The 23,274-nt window shown below is 41.8% G+C and overlaps 1 protein-coding gene across 2 annotated transcripts; it reads left to right on the top strand.

Moving 5' to 3' along the window:
• The first annotated feature begins 783 nt into the window (after positions 1–783).
• Positions 784–23,105, top strand: gjc2 (gap junction protein gamma 2). Of its 2 annotated transcripts, none has more exons than XM_071361528.1 (2): positions 784–902; positions 20,380–23,105. In XM_071361528.1, the coding sequence occupies exon 2, from the start codon at positions 20,400–20,402 to the stop codon at positions 21,663–21,665; it is 1,266 nt and encodes a 421-aa protein (XP_071217629.1). In that variant the 5' UTR covers positions 784–902; positions 20,380–20,399; the 3' UTR covers positions 21,666–23,105. The 2 variants fall into 2 exon arrangements, with proteins under 2 accessions (XP_071217629.1, XP_071217628.1); XM_071361527.1 differs by lacking the exon at positions 784–902 and adding an exon at positions 15,977–16,305.
• The last annotated feature ends 169 nt before the right edge of the window (positions 23,106–23,274 follow it).

Here is a 23,274-nt window from a genome sequence, read left to right on the forward strand (position 1 = left end):
TTGTGCTAGCAATAATAACGCACAATATGATCATCTTTGAAGCTTGTTGTGCCCTTTGAAAGACACACTGTAATTTATTCCAGTTTGATTACCTTCATTCTTGATAAATCCACACCATGACATTTTCAATAGTTGAATCTTTCTGACAGCCTTGTCTAAACCATAAGAAACAAAAAGGTTCCATTGGTCTGTATTCTACCTTTGATAAGGCGTACATTTGATGTAATATTAACAAATTGTCTTATAGCCAAACTACATGATGTACTCTTATGTTAAGTTTATAATGTACATTGATAATTACAGAAAATGTAGAAACTACATTGGAAAAAAAGAGGAAAAATACTGTTCATATAATTGAAATAGGACTTCTTCATTTGTATTGGACAATGGGTGTAAATTCACCTTTTACGTTTGTCCACATTAACACATTATTTTGCTCTACATATTTAGAGAAAACTGTAGTGGTTACTCTCTCCATCTGAGTTGCTGCCGTGAAACACACACATACACACACTGTTAGTTAAGTCACAAGGCTCTGTAGCTCTGGAGGTTCATAGCAGCATCAGTGAAAACTTTCTGGGTGAATAAACGGCTGTAACAGAACAAGTCATCCTGGATGAAATAAACAAATAGTCGAACTACAGTAGTAGAGCAAGAGCACCAGTCATGGAGTACACCGACTGACCAAGCCTGGGAACAATGGGGCCATTGGCAGGAGTCCTGAGTGTCTTGCCTGTACTTGGTGGTGAGGGGTTTTGAAGAAAAATGAGCCATTGTCTCTTTCTCTCTCTCATCCTGCTTCCGAACCTCAGCAAAGCTGAGCAATGTCTCTGGAAGCCGTCCCAGGATGCTCCACTGTGAAGAATACTAGTCTGGTCAAACCTAGCTGGCCCCATGGAGAGGTAGGTGTGCCTTCTTTATTTGTTATCCATTTGTGATGCTCTTGTTTTACCTCAGGGCTCTTCTGATTTATTTTTATGTAATGCTATGTACTGTAGTTAGGTATGATATGTATTCTAATTATGAGGGCACCAGGCTGATCAGGCAGCTGGCCTCTGGTTAGTGGTCACACCGGTACATTTTTGCATATTATTTCCAAAGAAGCTTTCTTGGATTCTTATAGACCATATCATTTACAGTATTTACAATCAAAGGAGAAGAACAGCTGAGTGTTGTTACTGTTTCTGTAGGTCAGTTACCTTCAAACTGCAGACTACAATCAATCAATGTTGCCCTGGAGGCTGCTCTGCAGGGTGGTCAAGAGCTGGCACAGCCATAACATCTGTTTTAAACCTAACCCTAACTTTAACCTTAACCACAATGCTAACTCTAATGCCTAAGACCAAAAAAACACATGTTTGTTTTCCTGAATTTTTTTACATATTGACAATTTTGACGTTGCAGCTGGCCCATCTAGCGGAAACTACTCAAATCAATTTTTACTTGTCACATGCTTTGTAAACAACAGGTGTAGACTAACATTGAAATGGTTACTTACGGTTCCTTCCCAACTCTGCATTAAGGAATAAGATTGTTATTTGTATACAGCACAGTGTGTATTCTCTCCCTTCCCATGAGTACACCAGAATAAATATGATTTTTGTACCCTATCAAATTTAATAACCAACAATTCAATATTAGTAATTGAATGTCAATGAGTTCATATCCCACAAATCTTCCTTGAGTTATTGTATTATCATTATTGCATTGTGTTATCATGTATTTTATGGCCTATTATCTGTATCAAAGTGACTTTTTTTTTAATGAAATCAATATAATCTTTTTAGAAATTAGTATTATATTGTTATCAAACATACTCTACATAAAACCATAAATCAGCACTAACACACTGACGTCAACACCTCGATCTCGTTATTACAGTTTGTTCTGCCTCTAGGGCAAGACTCTTGTCAATAAATGTCAACCTGAGTTAAAGGGTGACTTGTGTCATCAGCCCGTTAAAGGGTACCTCAGGTCATCCTCCAGTTATCTGTTGGCCCACTACAAAAGTGGATTAGCAACAAGGTCATTGACCTTGTCACCCTGAATCACACTTGAACGAGAAAGAAAGTTCAAATAAATGCTTTTTCATTGTAAAGAGACTACTATCCAAATACTTTTCAGCCAGACATTGCTGCAATATTGGGGTATTTCAATAATATCATGCTCCTGTTCAATGACTTCATTGATAGTTGGTATGTAATAAACATTCTCAGTATAGCCAACCCCTAGACATGTGCTGTGTGTTGACAGAGTAATAGTTACTCAATGGCAACAAAACCTATTCAGATTAATTTTTGTTATTCTGCTGGCATTCCTACAGTGACTATTGCATGTTACTAGGCCACCAGCCTTACTCAAAGTTTTACATGCGGTGTCAAACTGGGCTGAAGATGATCAGTGTAGGCTCACCTCAAGCCAAACACCTGACGCCTTCTGTAAATCTGAACCAACAAGTCATAAAATACCGATCCCATATTTAAAAAAGGAATGGGCTGCTATACAGAGGGGTCATGCACCTACTTTCTTTTGGGGGGACACTGATGGCCAAATTTGATATCTTTGAATTCATTATGCATAAAATATACAATGCATTTTATATGCTCAGCTTACAAATGGGAAAATAAGGTGGTTTCTGCTATGTAAGAACAAAAGAGTGTCACGTCCTGACCTTAGTTCCTTTTTTATGTCTCTATTTTGGTTTGGTCAGGGAGTGAGTTGGGGTGGTCATTCTATGTTCATTCTATGTTTTTCATTCTATGTTTTGTATTTCTATGTGTTTGGCCTGGTATGGTTCCCAATCAGAGGCAGCTGTCTATCGTTGTCTCTGATTGAGAACCATACTTAGGTATCCTTTTCCCACCTGGTGTTTGTGGGTAGTTGTTTCCTGTTTTGTGTTGTGTCACTTTTCAGGACTGTTTCGATTTTCGTTGTTTCACTTTTGTTATTTTGTATTTAGTGTTCAGTTATAATAAATTTAACATGGACACGTACCACGGTGCATTTTGGTCCGATCTTTCCTGTTCTTCAGATTAAGAAGATTGTTACAAGGAGGCTCTGACTGTGTGATAGATGCACCATAGGCTAAGCTATCAGATTCAACACATTATTTAAGAATATCTAATGTGTTACCCTGTCTGTTTGCATCCACTTCTGATGTAAATGTGTAATTAGTGAGAAAAAAAATGATTGTGTCCCATGAATCTCAACGACATGTATGTGTGAAACCCTACAGTGTTGCTACGGTCCTAGTAGAACAAAAGCTTGTCAATTCTCTTACAAAGTAGGCTGGATCTGATTACCTAATTCTGACCACACGTTTACTGTAGCATTTGTTACAGGCTAGGCTAAGGATTGTGTAGTGATACAATAGAGAGCCTTTTGTCATATTGTTGCAGTGGCTACTACCCTGAGACAGCGTGTGCACGCACAACCATTCAGATACATGGATGCCACCTAGTGGTTTAAAACATCCACTGGCAAAACCAGATGTGGTGTGGAAATTACATACTGCTTACACACGTTTGTATAGAAATGACATTCTGTATCAGTAACAATGAATATGACCTCTTGCATTAAGAAATAAGATTGTTCTTTGCATACAGAAAAGGGCATATTCTATCCCTTCCTGTGAATACACCAGAATAAATAGGATTTTTGTCCCCTATCAAATTTAATAACAAGCAATTCAATATTAGTAATTGGATGTCAATGAATCTATACACCACATATCTTCTTTGAGTTTATTAAGACCCAGATGCAGATGACGTCGAAGTAACAACAGTTTATTAATCGAACAGGGGCAGGCAAAAGGCAGGTCAAGGGCAAGCAGAGGTCAGTAATCCAGATAGGTGGGGCAAAGGTACAGGATGGCAGGCAGGCTCAGGGCAGGCAAAGGTCAGTAATCCAGAAAGGTGGGGCAAAGGTACAGGCCGGCAGGCAGACTCAGGGTCAGGGCAGGCAGAATTGTCAACACCGGGAAAAATAGGAAACAGGACCAATCGAGAGATAGGAGCAGAGGGAAAACCACTGGTAGGCTTAACGAAATGAATGAACCTGGCAACAGACAAACAGAGAACACAGGTATAAATACACAGGGGCTAATGGGGACACCTGGAGGGGGGTGGAGACAATCACAAAGACAGGTGAAACAGATCAGGGTGTGACAGAGTTGTTGTATTATCATTATTGTGTTGTCTTTTCTGGCCTAATATCTGTATCAGTGATATTTCTTTATGAAATCAGCATTATCTTTTTAAAATTTAGTATTATCTTATTATCAAATAGTCTACATAAAATCATAAATCAGCACTAACGAGCTGACTTCAACACCTTGATCTCGTTATTACAGCGTTAGTCATGAAATATCACTTAGACGGTGGCAGGAGCAAGAGCCATAGATATGCAGTTCTGGTGTCAGCTATTGTTGCATGAGACAACACTGCATGGCAAAGCTACAGCTGGGAAGTGTTGGCTGATATGATATTAGGCCTGCAGTAGCACTGCCAGTGGCCGAAGTTCACTGAGTTACTGGTTCTCCCTCTTACACTGCAGTAAAAGGTTGTTAGAGTACTAAGAGCTCTGGGGGTGGTGCTTTACTGAGCATTTCTCTGCTACTGAAATCCAAATGACCCTGAATAAGTCTGCTACTCTTTGGGCCTGGCCTGGGTCCACCCCATGACATGGCAGTTATGACAAGATAATGTCAAAGATTACGGACCTCCAGCAATCCAAAGCAGCTTTGTTATTTGTTGCTTGGTTTGGTTTAAGGGGAAGTTGTGTAGAGTGATTCTTCTGGTGACCTGATAATCATGCAGTCTATTTTAGAGCACATCGATTAAATATATCAGGGATTATTGAAAGTCTGGACAATCTACTTTTTTCTTAATATTTTTTTTATTTTTTATATATAGACCAAAGTATCAGCTAACAGACCATGTAAAGGAACAACCTCCTAATTCTTTTTTTTTCTTCTTCATGAAATATTAAAAATGTATTTGTCAACTCTGTCAGACACCATAAAAGGCTTTTCATTCTTAAATGTATTGTACAACAAGTGTTTGAAACCTTGATTGTTTAATTCTATTATTAGATTATTCAAAAATGAAATACGAATCTCCAAATGTTGTTTTGTTTTATATATAATGTTATATAATGTTCCAGGTCTAATGTCGTTAGCATTTGGCATGTTCTCCTAGATTTAGAACATGTTTTACGGAGTTGATAAAAAGGGCACTTTTCTAAGTAGCAATTTAGTTTTTCCTCAGTTGCTTTGACTCTAAAAACCGCAAAGGTTGTGATGTGTAATGTTACAAACATCTCTAATCATCTAATCATATATTCTAGACAGATCACATCTTAAAGTTGAGATTAAAAAGGATAACTTTTTTTCAAATGCAAAAATATTGCATGAAAATCTGTTTAGATATCAGCAAAGCATTTTTCTTGCTGCCTCGTTGAAGCTATACTAGAATTTCTCAGAATAAATTGACTGATGCTTTCATCTCAGAACCCAGGTGAATGGAAAATTGGGTGCTCTTCTGGCATTTTTCATGCATTTTTACATGACGCAGCTTAGAGTGTGTTTTAATCAATCGAGAGACATGGTCCGTACCAAGCAGACAGTACTAAGCACTTGTTAGAACATACAGTCAGGTCCATAAATATTTGGACATTGACCAAGTTATTATTATTTTAGCTGTCTACCACAGCATATTGGAGTTGAAATGAAATAGTGCAGACTTTCAGCTTTAATTTGAGGGTATTTACATCCAAATCAGGTGAACGGTGTAGGAATTACAGCACTTTTTATATGTGGTCCACCCTTTTAAGGGACCAAAAGTAATTGGACAATTGGCTGCTCAGCTGTTCCATGGCCAGGTGTGTGTTATTCCCTCATTAGTTAATTTACAAGTAAGCAGAAAAACAGTCTAGAGTTGATTTCAAGGGTGGCAAAGAGCTGTCACTGCCAGTGAAGCAAGAAATTATTAGGTGGAAAAACCTAAACAAACCCATCAGAGAGATAGCAAAACATTAGGTGTGGCCAAATCAACTATTTGGTACATTCTTAAAAAGAAAGAACACACTGGTGAGCTCAGGAACACCAAAAGGCCCGGAAGACCACGGAAAACAACTGTGGTGGATGACAGAAGAATTCTTTCCCTGCTGAAGAAAAACCCCTTCACAACAGTTGGCCAGATAAAGAACGCCCTCCAGGAGGTAGGCATATCTGTGTCAAAGTCAACATTCAAGAGAAGACTTCATTAGAGTAAATACAGATGGTGTACCACAAGATGTAAACCATTGGTAAGCCTCAAACCGGAAGACCAGATTAGAGTTTGCAAAACAACATCTAAAAAAGCCTGTACAGTTGTGGAACAACATCCTATGGACAGATGAGACAAATATCAACTTGTACCAGAATAATGGGAAGAGAAGAGTATGGAGAAGGGAAGGAACTGCTCACAATCTGAAGCTTACCATCTCATCTGTGAATCATGGTGGAGGTAGTGTTATGGCGTGGGCATGTGTTGCTGCCAATGGACTGGTTCTCTTGTATTTGTTGATGATGTGACTGCTAACAAAAGCAGCAGGATGAATTCTGAAGTGTTTAGGGTTATATTATCTACTCCGATTCAGCCAAATGCTTCAAAACTCATTGGACGTCGCGTCACAGTGCAGATGGACAACGACCCAAAGCACACTGCGAAAGCAACCCAATACTTTTTTAAGGCAACGAAGTGGAATGTTCTGCAATGGCCAAGTCAATCACCTGACCTGAATCCAATTGAGACTGCATTTCACTTGCTGAAGGTAAAACTGAAAGCAAAATGCCCCAAGAACAAGCAGGACCTGAAGACAGCTGCAATAAAGACCTGGCAGAGCATCACCAGGGAAGAAACCCAGCAGTTGATGTCTATGGGTTCCAGACTTCAGGCTATCATTGACTGCAAAGGATTTGCAACCAAGTATAAAAACTCACAATTTAATTTATTAATATGTAAGTTTGTACAATTACTTTTGAGCTCCTAAAATTGGGACGACGACATAAAAGTGCTGTAATTTCTACGCCATTCACCCAATTTGGATGTAAGTATCCTCAAATTGCTCATCTTTATTGTTTCCTTTCAAATCCATTGTGGTGGCGTACAGAGACATAATGATAATAACTCAAAATATTTATGGACCTGACTGTATGTGGGTTAGGTAATACATGCTTTCTAGATACTATCTACCAAATGTGCAGAAAATAGGATTGGTGTCGCTCAGGTAATACTAATTACATTTTTGGGATCATCCATTAAATGAACAAACAAATCACTTTTAATCTGCAGAAACTGAATTTAATAAGACAGTCCTTAGGCTTACATCTCACTCACTCCAAGTGCAACATCTGCCTGAAAGACAGAGCACTGATACATCACTTCCTACTGACCCCAGAATAGACACAGCAGCATATGCTTTTCCACTATTTCTCTCAACTTGCATAAACATTAACGGGACATGGATGTCTGCTCATCATGTCAACCCTACAGGCAATGCCAGTCTTCAGCCGAGAGGTTCTGTCTCAATATACATTAGTACAGAATGTCTGCATAGAGAAGACTTAATTCTTAGTGTGTTTATACTATCTGAACACAATACAACCAAAACCTCCAGTTAGATATTTAGCAGGCCCAATGTTCTATTGGAACATCCTTGTTGGCTGTAGCTGTAGAAATGTCCTCTTTGTCCGTGTTTGTTCTAAGAAATTGTATGGAGTTACAGCGTATGCATAGTTCTTACGTAATGATAAGCAAGGGTTTCATTGGAGGAAGAGTACTTCAACCATTCCAATTCATTCTCAAATTGTTTGGGGCAGTCAAAGTTTACAGGCTATTTATGTTCTACATCAGATGTACATTATTCTATTATATAAATGTACAGCCAAATGTCAGGGATCTTGTGCAGTATGTTACCACGTCCTACACAACTATTCTGCAATGCCTTGTTGACTAAGAGTAGACATCCAAGCTCAGCTGAAGGAAGTTTTTCTGGGATAATGTTGGCATTCACCTCTAGGCTCTTTATACCCAGTCGCTTCAGTGGACTGGAGCCTCCATCAAACTGGCACGGGACGCACAGAGCCAGGGGGTAGGATAGAATAGGCTTGGATGAAAAACGGAAAGAAAAGTGAACAAATGATAGAGGACTGCCACCACTCTCAGGAAGCCTATAGGATATACCCCACTCTGCTCTGCGCTGCCTGGGAAGAGCAGTTGGATGGTGTGGGGGAAAAGAGAAGGGGGGGCAAGCACCGGCAGAGTTGCATGCTTTTCTCTGGTGTCTTGTGTCACTCTTTTCTCTGGGGGGCCCCGTCCAAGTCACATGGCTGTGCTTGATCTGTTACATAAACAGAGACCTCCGTGGCCCCCAGTCGGCTCCCATTAACTTAGTTCTGCAGAGAGAAAAAACTCTCTGTGTCTGGGTGACATTGGCAAAGGGCTGAGGAGAGGAAAGCTGTCGAGATGTTCACTTCTTGTTGTCCTTGTTGTTGCATCATTTAAACTCCACTGCATACAGACGACAGAACTCTCAATGACCTCTTGAAGGTGATAACTGATTGACATTGAGCATTAGGGTCTCACAAATACATTGTATATTTGTGCGCTTATCAAATGCTTGTGTAAAGGGTTGTTTGAACAGCATGCACCATTTGTGCAGCAAAAGATGACACACTAAAATGAATCTGTTTGTCAACTCAACAAATAATTTTGTACTTGATACCATTTTAAAGGAAACACTTTGACGTTTGTGGAAATGTGAAAAGAATGTAGGAGAATAACACATTACATCTAGTAAAAGATAATACAAACAAAAAAACATGTTTTCAAAAAAAATGGTTCCGTTATCTTTGAAATGCAAGAGAAAGGTCATACATTAAGGTAGGATCCTAGGTGTAATATAGATTTTGTCCACAAGATGGCAGCAGTGTGTGTGCAACGTCTCAGACTGATCCAGTGAAGAATTAAATCACTACACAATATTTTGCTTCAAGTCTGCCAGGAGTTTGCCCAAATGTGCCGAATTGGTCAATTTAAACATTTTCAAGTACATAACCATACAGAACATACAAAAAATGCTATGATAATTTAAAAAATCAGTTTACACACTCCCAGGAATGTCAAATATGATGGATCATTAGCTTCCCTACAGAAAATACACTAATCTTCACACATCTAGCCGGGAGGGGGGAGTCAGAGACAGTAGTGGGGTCAAACTGTGGAAGCCAGATCCTACATTTAAATATAAAATTGATTTTATCAAACAAATCTATGCTACATTTTATCTCTGGGACCCTCAGGATGACAAATCAGAGCAAGATTACTGAACGTAAGTACATTCATTTACCTTCAGAGGGGAATGTATCAAACCAATTGCCATAATAAAAGTGTTTCGTTGTTGTGCACTATCCTCAAACAATAGCATGGTATTTTATTTCTGTAATAGCTACTGTAAATTGGACACTGCAGATAAATTAACAATAATTTAAGCTTTCTGCCCATATAAGACATGTCCCGGAAAGTTGGCTGTTGTATTCAACGTTTTCTAGTCACATTATTGCATATTGAGCAACAACCGTCCCGGTTTAGGGACACAGTAGAGGTTAAATTGAGTGGGATTTTTTCAATTGGAGATTACATTAAATGCCGAGCTTGAACAGAAAGTTTCATACACTGTCTTAGTTATTAACTGAGTGAGCACCACTTAATATATAATGACTAACTTATAATAACCAGAACATGTATATAAATAGGCTAGTTACTGGACCATCTGTGTCTTTTGGATGGCAGCAAGATTTTGGAGCTGTGCATGTGATCTGACTTGGAGAAGAAGCCACGTGATGGTCTGACTGTGTTGCTTCCCCCGGGGACAGCACAGCACATGGCTGGCTAGATGAACTCCTAATGCTCCAGTCATTCCAGCAGCATCCCCTTTTCTCCTCTAGATCTCCTCAGTCAGATTGGGGGAGGGAGGGATGGTTGGAGGAGGGGATGTTTGGAAGCAAGGCCTCTGGAGGATGAGTCCTTCAGGCCCAGCTGGCTTCGTTTCAGAGCCAGCACCCCACTCTGTCCACTCACTCACACAGCCTCACGTCTCAACCACTAAAATGGCCAAGATTCTCTTCTTGAGCACTCTCACCCAGCTCTCCACTCTCTCACCCAGCTCTCCACACTCTCACCCAGCTCTCCACTCTCTCACCCAGCTCTCCACTCTCTCACCCAGCTCTCTGCTCTCTCACCCAGCTCTCCACACTCTCAGCCAGCTCTCCTCACTCTCAGCCAGCTCTCCACACTCTCACCCAGCTCTCTACTCTCTCACCCAGCTCCCTACTCTCTCACCCTGCTCTCCACACTCTCACCCAGCTCTCCACTCTCTCACTCAGCTCTCCACTCTCTCACTTAGCTCTCCACTCTCTCACTCAGCTCTCCACACTCTCACCCAGCTCTCCGCTCTCTCACCCAGCCCTCCACACTCTCAGACAGCTCTCCACACTCTCAGACAGCTCTCCACACTCTCAGCCAGCTCTCCACACTCTCAGCTAGCTCTCCACACTCTCACCCAGCTCTCCACACTCTCACCCAGCTCTCTACTCTCTCACCCAGCTCTCCACACTCACCCAGCTCTCCACACTCTCACAAAGCTCTCCACACTCTCACCCAGCTCTCCACACTCTCACCCAGCTCTCCACACTCTCACCCAGCTCTCCACTCTCTCACCCAGCTCTCCACTCTCTCACCCAGCTCTCCACACTCTCACTCAGCTCTCTACTCTCTCACCCAGCTCTCCATACTCTCAGCCAGCTCTCCACACTCTCACCCAGCTCTCCACACTCTCACAAAGCTCTCCACACAGCTCTCCACACTCTCACACAACTCTCCACTCTCTCTTAAGTCGGATCACTTTTCACTGGACTCCCATATCATACTCTCATGCTTGAATTTTAAAAAATGGGCCTCTTTTTGTCTTCTATTGTTCCTGTAAGCCAGGGGGGAGGCCAATGCCATCACATCAGATCAACTCCTTGAATAGCCTTCTCCGTGAACTTTGCAGTTGTGTAAACATATGCTGTTCCCCTTAAGTGTGTGTACATTACTGTATTAATACATGGGATATTGTTTTTCAACAGGAAGTTCAAAAATAGCCAACGTTTGTCTTTAAGAAGTGTTAAATAATTACTTTTTTCTGAAAATACTTGTCCCCAGATGAAAAATATGACCAGTAACCCTAATCCTGCGTCAGAGGTTTCCAGTGATGTTTGAGCAGAAATAAAACATTGATGTGAAACATCAAAATACAGTTGATACAAATGACAAATCTGTTACCCACACACCCCAGTATACTAATGAAAGAGATGGATAAGGCTTGCATCTGCTTTGTATCCAGATATATTTCATTTAATTATGATTATTGGTGTCATTGAGGTATCTTTCGGAGGAAGACTGTAAGTCACTACACAACACAGCTATATGTTCATTGTAACACTGGCCAGATACATTTATTTTAACATTAGCCAGATACTGTTTTCTTCATACTGTTGTGCACCAAAGGTATTTGAGTTTAGCTCAAGGTCACTTACAGTATTAAATAGCATACAGTACAATGGCTAGCACATTGGGGAATGATTTTTCCAATTACAACTTATGTATATGAACTATGATTTCTCCTTGGATACAAATATTTCAGCCTGGCCTTAAAGACTGGACGTAACATAGTAAATGTAAATCTGTGGCAATCAAATTATTCTCAAAAGTATGATATGTTGCATTTGGTATGTTTACATAAGACAGAAGGTTACTTAAGCCCAGAAAATGTATACATACCATACAAAGTGTAACATATCATGATACATGGAGGGAGACAGATTTAGGTTTACTATATTAGGTCTACCCCAGAGTCCAGGTTGAATAGTTATGAAGTAGGGATATAGAATATGGGCAGAGAACAATACAATATGAATAAGGCATGGTTTGCTTCCACTGTACACATAGATGCTATTTTAGTCATGTGAAAAAAGCTGGCACATGCACTAAGTAACATTGTGTGCTATTGCGTTCCAGTTCTACGGCCTGACAAAAAGCCTTGAGTGTAAACACCATGTCTGAAAAGACGCGGAGCGTAGCGCGGAGTGGGACCTGTCCACCAGTCCCATCTTTGGCCATCCGCCTGGATGGAACGTCTAAATATTTGGACATCTGATATGACTGAGCGTACCTGTTGGATACATTCAAACGAATTTGGTGTAAGGCAATGTGGTTTTTATCTCTGGGTGGCACTTTGGAGAGTGGATATCCCAGCAGGCGCTCCCTCTCACTCTCTCTCTTTCTCCATTGTTGATTGTTACAATCGAGGACACCTGTTATAATTATGACATATAAGTAGAAGTACAGTTGTTCCGTGTGTGTGTGTGTGTGTGTGTGTGTGTGTGTGTGTGTGTGTGTGTGTGTGTGTGTGTGTGTGTGTGTGTGTGTGTGTGTGTGTGTGTGTGTGTGTGTGTGTGTGTGTGTGTGTGTGTGTGTGTGTGTGTGTGTGTGTGTGTGTGTGTGTGTGTGAGAGAGAGAGAATGAGAGAGAGAGTGAGAGCACTCACACGCATGACTAGCCATATGCCAACTACTATGAAGATGCGGCTACTTTACACATTGTGCATTTTCAAGGCAAGCTATCACATACACAACTATAGATGTACAGGTAGCCTAGGCATGGGGAAGTGAGGAGAGGCAGTTGTGTAGAGATAACCATGTGTTGCTGAGATCAGAGAAGTGGCAGAGAGATGGAGAGCTGTCATGTGTGTTACTTACTGAGTGTTGAGCTATAGGGGGTAGGTGTTGAGCAGTGTTGAGCAATAGGGGGTGGGTATTGAGCAGTATTGAGCTATAGGGGCTGGGTACTGAGCAATGTTGAGCTAAATGGGCTGGGTATTGAGCAGTGTTGAGCTATAGGGGCTGGGTATTGAGCAATGTTGAGCTATAGGGGGTGGGTGTTGAGCAGTGTTGAGCTATAGGGGCTGGGTATTGAGCAGTGTTGAGCTATAGGGTGTGGGTGTTGAGCAGTGTTGAGCAATAGGGGCTGGGTATTGAGCAATGTTGAGTTATAGGGACTGGGTATTGAGCAGTGTTGAGCAATAGGGGTTGGGTATTGAGCAGTGTTGAGCTATAGGGGGTAGGTGTTGAGCAGCGTTGAGCTATAGGGGCTGGGTATTGAGCAGTGTGGAGCTATAGGGGCTGGGTATTGAGCAATGTTGAGTTATAGGGACTGGGTATTGAGCAGTATTGAGCTATAGGGGCTGGGTATTGAGCAGTGTTGAGCTATAGGGGGTAGGTGTTGAGCAGTGTTGAGCTATAGGGGCTGGGTATTGAGCAGTGTTGAGCTATAGGGGGTGGGTGTTGAGCAGTGTTGAGCTATAGGGGCTGGGTATTGAGCAGTATTGAGCTATAGGGGGTAGGTGTTGAGCAGTGTTGAGCTATATGGGCTGGGTATTGAGCAGTGTTGAGCTGTAGGGGGTAGGTGTTGAGCAGTATTGAGCTATAGGGGCTGGGTATTGAGCAGTGTTGAGCTATAGGGGGTGGGTGTTGAGCAGTGTTGCGCTATAGGGGCTAGGTATTGAGTAGTGTTGAGCTATAGGGGGTAGGTGTTGAGCAGTATTGCGCTATAGGGGCTAGGTATTGAGTAGTGTTGAGCTATAGGGGGTAGGTGTTGAGCAGTATTGAGCTATAGGGGGTGGGTATTGAGCAGTGTTGAGCTATAAGGGGTGGGTGTTCAGCAGTGTTGAGCTATAGGGGCTGGGAATTGAGCAGTGTTGAGCTATAGGGGGTGGGTGTTGAGCAGTGTTGAGCTATAGGGGCTGGGTATTGAGCAGTGTTGAGCTATAGGGGGTAGGTGTTGAGCAGTGTTGAGCTATAGGGGCTTGGTATTGAGCAGTGTTGAGCTGTAGGGGGTAGGTGTTGAGCAGTGTTGAGCTATAGGGGCTGGGTATTGAGCAGTGTTGAGCTATAGGGGGGTGGGTGTTGAGCAGTGTTGCGCTATAGGGGCTAGGTATTGAGTAGTGTTGAGCTATAGGGGGTAGGTGTTGAGCAGTATTGAGCTATAGGGGGTGGGTATTGAGCAGTGTTGAGCTATAAGGGGTGGGTGTTCAGCAGTGTTGAGCTATAGGGGCTGGGTATTGAGCAGTGTTGAGCTATAGGGGGTGGGTGTTGAGCAGTGTTGAGCTATAGGGGCTGGGTATTGAGCAGTGTTGAGCTATAGGGGGTGGGTGCTGAGCAGTGTTGAGCTATAGGGGCTAGGTATTGAGCAGTGTTGAGCTATAGGGGGTAGGTGTTGAGCAGTATTGAGCTATAGGGGGTGGGTATTGAGCAGTGTTGAGCTATAAGGGGTGGGTGTTCAGCAGTGTTGAGCTATAGGGGCTGGGTATTGAGCAGTGTTGAGCTATAGGGGGTGGGTGTTGAGCAGTGTTGAGCTATAGGGGCTGGGTATTGAGCAGTGTTGAGCTATAAGGGGTGGGTGTTGAGCAGTGTTGAGCTATAGGGGCTGGGTATTGAGCAGTGTTGAGCTATAGGGGGTAGGTGTTGAGCAGTGTTGAGCTATATGGGCTGGGTATTGAGCAGTGTTGAGCTGTAGGGGGTAGGTGTTGAGCAGTATTGAGCTATAGGGGCTGGGTATTGAGCAGTGTTGAGCTATAGGGGGTGGGTGTTGAGCAGTGTTGCGCTATAGGGGCTAGGTATTGAGTAGTGTTGAGCTATAGGGGGTAGGTGTTGAGCAGTATTGAGCTATAGGGGGTGGGTATTGAGCAGTGTTGAGCTATAAGGGGTGGGTGTTCAGCAGTGTTGAGCTATAGGGGGTGGGTGTTGAGCAGTGTTGCGCTATAGGGGCTAGGTATTGAGTAGTGTTGAGCTATAGGGGGTAGGTGTTGAGCAGTATTGAGCTATAGGGGGTGGGTATTGAGCAGTGTTGAGCTATAAGGGGTGGGTGTTCAGCAGTGTTGAGCTATAGGAGCTGGGAATTGAGCAGTGTTGAGCTATAGGGGGTGGGTGTTGAGCAGTGTTGAGCTATAGGGGCTGGGTATTGAGCAGTGTTGAGCTATAGGGGGTAGGTGTTGAGCAGTGTTGAGCTATAGGGGCTTGGTATTGAGCAGTGTTGAGCTGTAGGGGGTAGGTATTGAGCAGTGTTGAGCTATAGGGGCTGGGTATTGAGCAGTGTTGAGCTATAGGGGGTGGGTGTTGAGCAGTGTTGCGCTATAGGGGCTAGGTATTGAGTAGTGTTGAGCTATAGGGGGTAGGTGTTGAGCAGTATTGAGCTATAGGGGGTGGGTATTGAGCAGTGTTGAGCTATAAGGGGTGGGTGTTCAGCAGTGTTGAGCTATAGGGGCTGGGTATTGAGCAGTGTTGAGCTATAGGGGGTGGGTGTTGAGCAGTGTTGAGCTATAGGGGCTGGGTATTGAGCAGTGTTGAGCTATAGGGGGTGGGTGCTGAGCAGTGTTGAGCTATAGGGGCTAGGTATTGAGCAGTGATGAGCTATAGGGGGTAGGTGTTGAGCAGTATTGAGCTATAGGGGGTGGGTATTGAGCAGTGTTGAGCTATAAGGGGTGGGTGTTCAGCAGTGTTGAGCTATAGGGGCTGGGTATTGAGCAGTGTTGAGCTATAGGGGGTGGGTGTTGAGCAGTGTTGAGCTATAGGGGCTGGGTATTGAGCAGTGTTGAGCTATATGGGGTGGGTGTTGAGCAGTGTTGAGCTATAGGGGGTGGGAGGGGAAGAGAAGGGTGGGGATATTGCAACCAACAAGCCTCCCTCAGCTGGGTGGGTGTTAATTTCAAACTGCAGTCAGATGTTCTTAAGTTTGACCCCTCCGATGAGGGTCACTTGCCAGGGGAGGGAGGGAGGGATTTTTTTCTTCTCTTTTTTATACTTCCTTCTTGGGCAGAAGGCTGGCGTAATAGAAACCAGACACGAGTCAGAATGTGAGGCATTCACAGGAGAAAGAGTTCAGTTCCGTGCTCACTCAGTGGATAAACAGAAAAGAGAAAGGATAGACAGAAAATGCTGTAATAACATATAGTCTTAGTATAAGATGTTTGTTGATTTTACTATGTGGGGAAGATAATGTTGTTGTTAGCTAGTGGGGGTCACGGTATCAGATCAGGATCAGGATCAGGATGGACCCTCCATTTCATTGCTGTTGTGGAGACTATGCACGGGAGCTCTAGAGATGGCCGTGGAAATGTGGACAAAGTTATGTTTGAACATAGCGTGCGGTGCAACTTCTTCTCCAGGTGGGTTTTGTCAGTTCTCCGTCAACATTTTCTCCAAACCCTAGGATGCCTATCTCTGCAGAGTTACCGTATTTTTCACTGTCATACTGTAGGTGTTGTATTTGGGAAATAGAAAGTTGACTTCAACCCATAAAGAACTTGTCTCTGATTGCCAATGATTGAATTTGAATGGTAGGTTTTTTTATAGACTGAAAATGCAATATGAAATTCCAAGAAATGTGTCTGGGTAAAAATGCTAAATGCAAAAGTAGAATGTAAAATGAAACTGTTATGCCAGGTGTACCACAGTTTTAAATCCACAGGGTAAAAGTATAGCTTAGAAATAACATTGAGATAAGTGTCTATTAGAAATACTCAAGGGTTTTGATCCATATGCTCAACTAGGGCTGGAAATTGCCAGGGACTTCACCATGCAATATTATCACGATACTTAGGTGCCGATACGATATGTATTGCGATTCTCACGATTCTATATGTATTGCGATTCGATGTTCCAAACATATTGCTCACCATGTGTCTTCTGCAGAGGGACAAGAGACAGCCATGAGAACAAGTTTTGATCAGTCAGGGAAATAAAAGTGCTGAAAACAAATTGGCTCACTATTTAAAAATAAGATTGAGAACAATCTATGAAGGGCAACAATTAACAATTAACAATTAAGGCCTAGCGATTAATTAAGAGCTTTTGGCCAGTAACTGAAAGGTCACTGGTTCAAATCCCTGAACCAACTCGGTGAAAAAGTCTGACGATGTGCCCTTGAGCAAGGCACTTAACCCTAATTGATCCTGTAAGTCGCTGTGGATAAGAGCATCTGCTAAATGACTAAAACGTAAATGAAGGAAAAATACTGGAGTTTTGGTACAGCCAACAAGCACAAAAATTATATTGCGATATTGTCAAAACGATACGACATATCGTCAAAAATATTCTTATATGTAACTGTATCAATCTTTTTCGCCATCACTATGCTCATCACCTTAAAGCCCAATATGCCTCCTCTCTCTGACAGCAGTTTAATCTCAAACATCTGCATCCTTTAGTCCCGCTGTGTAAAACGTATTTTGCAGCAAAAAAAAGTAGTTAAACTTGACATACACCTCTGACCAGGGGCACAACTTTCAGTGGGACGGATGGACGGGGGGATCCTTATACAGATTTGTACGATTTGGAATATATTTGACGTGTTCAAAATATTGGTTTAGATCATGTTCAATGATGAATAAAAGTGATAGACTACAACTTTTCATTAGTTATTCATAATAGGACACAGGTCAAAGGTCAAGGTCAAGATCTTGAGGGCAAGTCAAGTTGCACTCCTCAGGTGCGATTGCCTTTAATGGGAGAACAAGGCTGGGGTCAATTCAAACTGAAGGCAGTCAGTTCAGGAAGTAAACTTAACTAAAAATGTATCTATTTTCAATAACTTCTCAATAAACTGAGGAGTAAAAGCTATTTATTTCAAAGATCCCCCCCCCCCAAAAAATGTATACATTAAAATCACTTTCTGAATTGACTGCCTTCAATTGTTATTGACCCCAGCCCTATGGAAGACCAAAGCATATGTTGTAATACAGAAATGGAAAGATAGCCTACATAATAACAGTGCATCTTTTTGGTCATATCACTCTGTTGTTTTTTCCTTCAGCTAAATCCAGATACTGAAATCGATATTTTCAAGATTAATTTATATTAGGAAAGGGAATAAAATAAGATATGCCTAAAATTAAAACTCACACATGAAGATAGTAATTGCGTTCATTAATACAGCATTCTCAAATCATGATTTTTCCATTACTTTGTTGAGACATGTTGTTTACAGAAATTAAACATTGTTATTCCCCAAAGGCTCTGTTAGCAGGCTTGTGAGCATGAAAACATGTTTATTGCTTTCTTGCATGGGTAACTTGCTCTTTCTGACATTAAGCATGGTATATACAGTACGTGTTAGAGATCCCGCAAAAAATAGTACAATATCACACAGCGGAAGAGTAGTGTTAACAAGCTACACAAAAATATATTCCCTTTTCAAGTTCAACTGTAGGATTTTCCAACTGAATAAAATTATGTTGCAAACTACCAACAAACCACTGAATTGCTGTATACAGTCCCACCTCTAAAGCATGCACTATTCATAATAAAGCTAAGCCATAATCCTCGATTGGGCTTCAGTTAAACAAACCTGCCTTACCTCAAGATCTAGGCAGTGATGTACTTTAGTGAAGTGTAATTTTACAGATACGGTTTACTAACTTATTACACTAGGTAAGTGTTTCAAATAAGGGTTCACCCACCTATTTTTTACACCCCTGGTCCTGGGGCAGATGAAGAGTTACCCACAGTAGCTGCCATCTGTGGCCTGGCCATGTGGTGCTAGCTGATCCTCCCTCCCTCCTCAGTGTGAGATTGAAGCAGCAGCACTGGGTCTGGAGGGCAGGCCTCGTGGCAGCTAGACAGACGAACAAGTCTCTCCTGTTCATTGTGTTCACTCAGATGGCAGCGAAGGGAGATCAGGGGAGATGGCACGTCCCACGCCAGGGAAAACAGTGCTGCTATATAGTCATGATACTATCAACTCACAAAGCGGGCAGTCAGCCTGCTCTGTGTGTGAGGGGAGTAGTAACACTAGTGGGACAACATCCTGGGGTATAGATGGTTTACTTTTGTTCAGCTAGAATTTGAATTTTTATTAGGATCCCATTAACTAACGCCATAGCGTCAGCTAGTCTTCATGGGGTCCATAGAACTTAAAAGAGATTGCAAAAAATTACATTTACATTAAGACATTACAAACATTTAACAGGTAGACGTCTCTAGACTAAGATTCAGCAGTCGATCTGAGAGACCCAGGTCAACGTTCAAGGGAACCTATAGGGATTCTCTCTCAGAATACCGAGACCAGCACACAGAGACACCTTCACATATGTGTTCTCTCTCTCCTCCTCCATATGCCTCCTATCTTCATATCACCCAGCTGCATCACTCAGTACACTCCTTTAACCTGGGGAGAATTAATCTAGTTATCCCTTCATTCAGTTATCAGAAGCTGCATCATTAAATAATATGAGAATAGTAGAAGCTTTTGAGTAATCTTTACAGTAAGTTAGGTACCCCTCACTATGTATGTATATGTTTGACTAGTCTAAGGTATAGCCTATGCAATGGATTACAATTTAAATGAGTTATATCATTGTCACACTAGGAATTTGTGTGATATGTCATAAAACATTTTTGTGTTTTTAGCTAAATTGAATTGATCATTAACATTATTTAAAAAAGAATGCACTCCAATAGTTTTGTGCGTTTGATAATTATAGTGTATAAGAAAGGACATACAAGAAAGCCAAATTAGGACATCGTTTTTTTGCACATGGAAGTGAGTGGGAACAGTCTATTAATCATTTGATTAATTTCAAACGGGGCCCAGGGATTATCTTCATAGTTGTTGCTTTTAATTAACATTAGTCTGTTGTGTTGTGTCCCTCTGAGGTCTTGCATGTCCAACGCCTTGGTTGACACTGACACTGTAGTGTGAATTTAATTGGATTATCTTGACTGCTGATGGGCTGAGGATCATTAAATGCCTCAGCTTGCCTTACAAAGCAACTTTGGCATCATGTACTATTTATTATAGCAAAAGTTGTGTGAAAATATATAATTTTAATGCATTTATTTTGTGTTCATGTTGGGATTATCTCAATATCAAATAATTTCTGGGTAACCATGAATTACCTTACTATGATTGTTTTCAATTAAAATGCTTATAAAGAAACAACAATAGTTTCTTTGCAAAGAGCAATTTCTCAAGCAGAATTTTGCTATGACTGTCAGAGTGGAGTGAGTGGGGAGGGGAAAACCAAAAACTAGTTGTTATTGGCAGAGAGCTTTGGAACCCTCTTTCTTATTGGTCTGTTAACTAATTGACCACCTGTTGACTTAACAGTATTATTCCAACTTCATAGTGTGAAAACATGTATAAAACACAGAAAATCACGTTTTTGACTGCACTGGGCCTTTAAAAGAAAAGCAGGTTTTAATGAACCAAACCCCTAATTATACTTATTCTGTGTTCCCAGATTCTAGTTGAAAAGCCTCTATGACCACCATGAGCTGGAGCTTTCTAACTCGTCTTCTGGAAGAGATCCACAACCATTCCACCTTTGTGGGGAAAGTGTGGCTCACAGTGCTCATCATCTTCCGCATCGTGCTGACTGCCGTGGGGGGCGAGTCCATCTACTCGGACGAGCAGACCAAGTTTACCTGCAACACCAAGCAGCCCGGCTGTGACAACGTGTGCTATGATGCCTTCGCCCCGCTTTCGCATGTCCGCTTCTGGGTCTTCCAGATCATCATGATCTCCACCCCCTCGGTCATGTACCTGGGCTACGCCATACACAAGATAGCCCGCGCTTCCGAGGTGGAGCGCCGGAAGTTCCACCACCGGAAGAAGCCCATTCAGGCCCACAGGTGGAGGGAGAGCCACCCGCTTGAGGAGGTGCTGGAGAATGAGGACGATGATGCAGAGCCCATGATCTACCAGGAGGACGTGGTGGAAGTCCAGGAGGTCAAGCTGGAGCCGGCCAAGCCTCAGAAACATGACGGCCGCCGGCGGATCATGCAAGAGGGCCTGATGAGGATCTACGTCCTGCAGCTTCTGTCCCGGGCCGTATTTGAGATTGGCTTCCTGGTGGGCCAGTATCTTCTCTATGGCTTCCGTGTTAATCCGTCCTATGTGTGCAATAAGGTGCCCTGTCCCCACAAGGTAGACTGCTTCATCTCTCGGCCCACAGAGAAGACCATATTCTTGCTCATCATGTACGTGGTCAGCTGCCTCTGCCTGCTCCTTAATGTTTGCGAGATGTTCCACTTGGGTATCGGAAAGTTCCGGGACACTCTCCGCAAGAGGAGGAACCAGGGGGGGCGGCGGCCCTCGTACAGCTACCCGTATTCCCGTAACATCCCCACCTCTCCCCCCATGTACAACCTGGTCATGAAATCAGACAAGCCCAACAGGATCATCCCCAATAGTCTTATCACCCACCATGAGAAGAACATGGCCAACGATGCCCTGGAACATCACCAGGAGTGCACCAGTCCAGACGAGAACATCCCCTCGGACCTGGCCAGCCTGCACCGCCACCTACGGGTGGCCCAAGAGCAGCTTGACATGGCTTTCCAGACCTACAATACTAACAAGAACCAGCCCACCTCCAGGACAAGTAGTCCAGTGTCTGGGGGCACCATGGCAGAGCAGAACAGGGTCAACACAGCCCAGGAGAACCAAGGAGCCAGGCCAAAATCAGCTACTACAGAGAAAGCTGCGACCATTGTAAAAAACGGAAAGACTTCTGTATGGATTTAAGAATGATTAACTTCACGTGGTACAGTAATCATACTGAAAAGCCATTTTTCAATTTCCAGGACCATATTCTGCAGATACTGGAAGATGTGTGAGATGAGAAAAGATATTAAAGGCTTTGGAGCATGAATCGATTGCACTGCCCGAATACACTGTAAAAAGTACAATTTCATTCAACATACAATTGTAAGGCAACCAGCTGCAATAGGATTGTGAGTTTGCTCAACAACATTTTCACACACAAATGTTTTGTTGTGAGTTTGCTCAACAACATGTTTGTTGAGCAAACTCACAATCCTACTGTATGTTGAATCAACATCTTTTTTTTTACAGTGTAGATTTAACTTTTGTCACCAGCAGAAACCAGCAGTGTGACATGTCGGATCAGGAGCACACAAAATAGGCACATCAGAACAATAGTAAACACTTTTTTTTAAACAAACAAACAAACAAACAAATACAGTAGTATGGATCCTATTATTAGTATATTATTGTGTGCTTTAAATGCCATAGCCTGAACATAATTAATATATGCATATGTTGCTTAGTCAAATTTTTATAATTTTAGCGATTTATAGGGAGATATAAAATAAACCATGCTGGCAATATAATTTTACCCTAGCTATTGAACTGGATTAATTTGACAAAATATATTTATAATGGCTTTAACTATAACAATTGTGGCCTCGTTAGCCTAGTTAAAAGCAATGCAGTGGTAAGCACTGTTTAATGGTACTATGCTTGAATCATGATGTTTGATAAATGGACAGTCAACCAAATGTGAAGATTGTTTTGTTGTTGAGAAATTCAGAACTGTTCAGATTTGCACTTGTAACTTTTTAACTCATTTTTGAGTTGTATTATGACATTTAGAGAAATTATGCATGAATAATGTATTTGTTTAAGAAATTTTGGATGTAGTTAGTATAGGTTTTGTTGAAAGAAGAGATGTGACATGTTATAGGACAAATGGTGTTCCATCAGCAGCAAACATTTGAGCTACACTGTTCTCCATAAAGTCATATTTTAATTCACTCCACTTCTCAAAGCTTTGTCGTGTTAAGCATTGTCGGAATAAATTAGTTAAAGAAGAAAAAGGTAAGTTGTTGTATTGAACTTACCGTAAACCAATTTCTGATAATTTCTGATGTTTTTGTGGGGCATATAATGCATGCTTTAACTTTAAAACATTGCTACATTTTTACACATATGACATATACAATACAATGTACATAGTCAAAAATCTGTCCTCATAAAGTTGACTCCATATTTTCCTATATTTAGGAATCTGTCTTGAATCAAGTAGTTTTCTGCATTGTTTTCATAGTAGATACATACTGTAATTCTGCCTTTAGCATTATGATACTCCAGTCCAAAGTGCCTCAAACGGTTAAGATTGTTCCTGTGTTTTATTCCCCAAAAAATAAACCTAGATTATAATGATTGGTGTGTCTCTAATTATATGTCATTGTATATTGTATGTGAAAGGGAATACCTAGTCAAATAAAATGTTATTTGTCACATGCGCTGAATACAACAGGTGTAGTAGACCTTACAGTGAAATATTTACTTACAAACCCTTAACCAACAATGGTTTAAGAAGTTAAGAAGA

Source organism: Salvelinus alpinus, chromosome 23 (assembly GCF_045679555.1).
Source record: "Salvelinus alpinus chromosome 23, SLU_Salpinus.1, whole genome shotgun sequence".
In the NCBI taxonomy this organism is placed as follows: Eukaryota; Metazoa; Chordata; class Actinopteri; order Salmoniformes; family Salmonidae; genus Salvelinus; species Salvelinus alpinus.

Excerpts from the sequence above, each read along its gene's own strand:
- gjc2 (XM_071361528.1), top strand. The coding sequence starts at position 20,400 with ATGACCACCATGAGCTGGAGCTTTCTAACTCGTCTTCTGGAAGAGATC.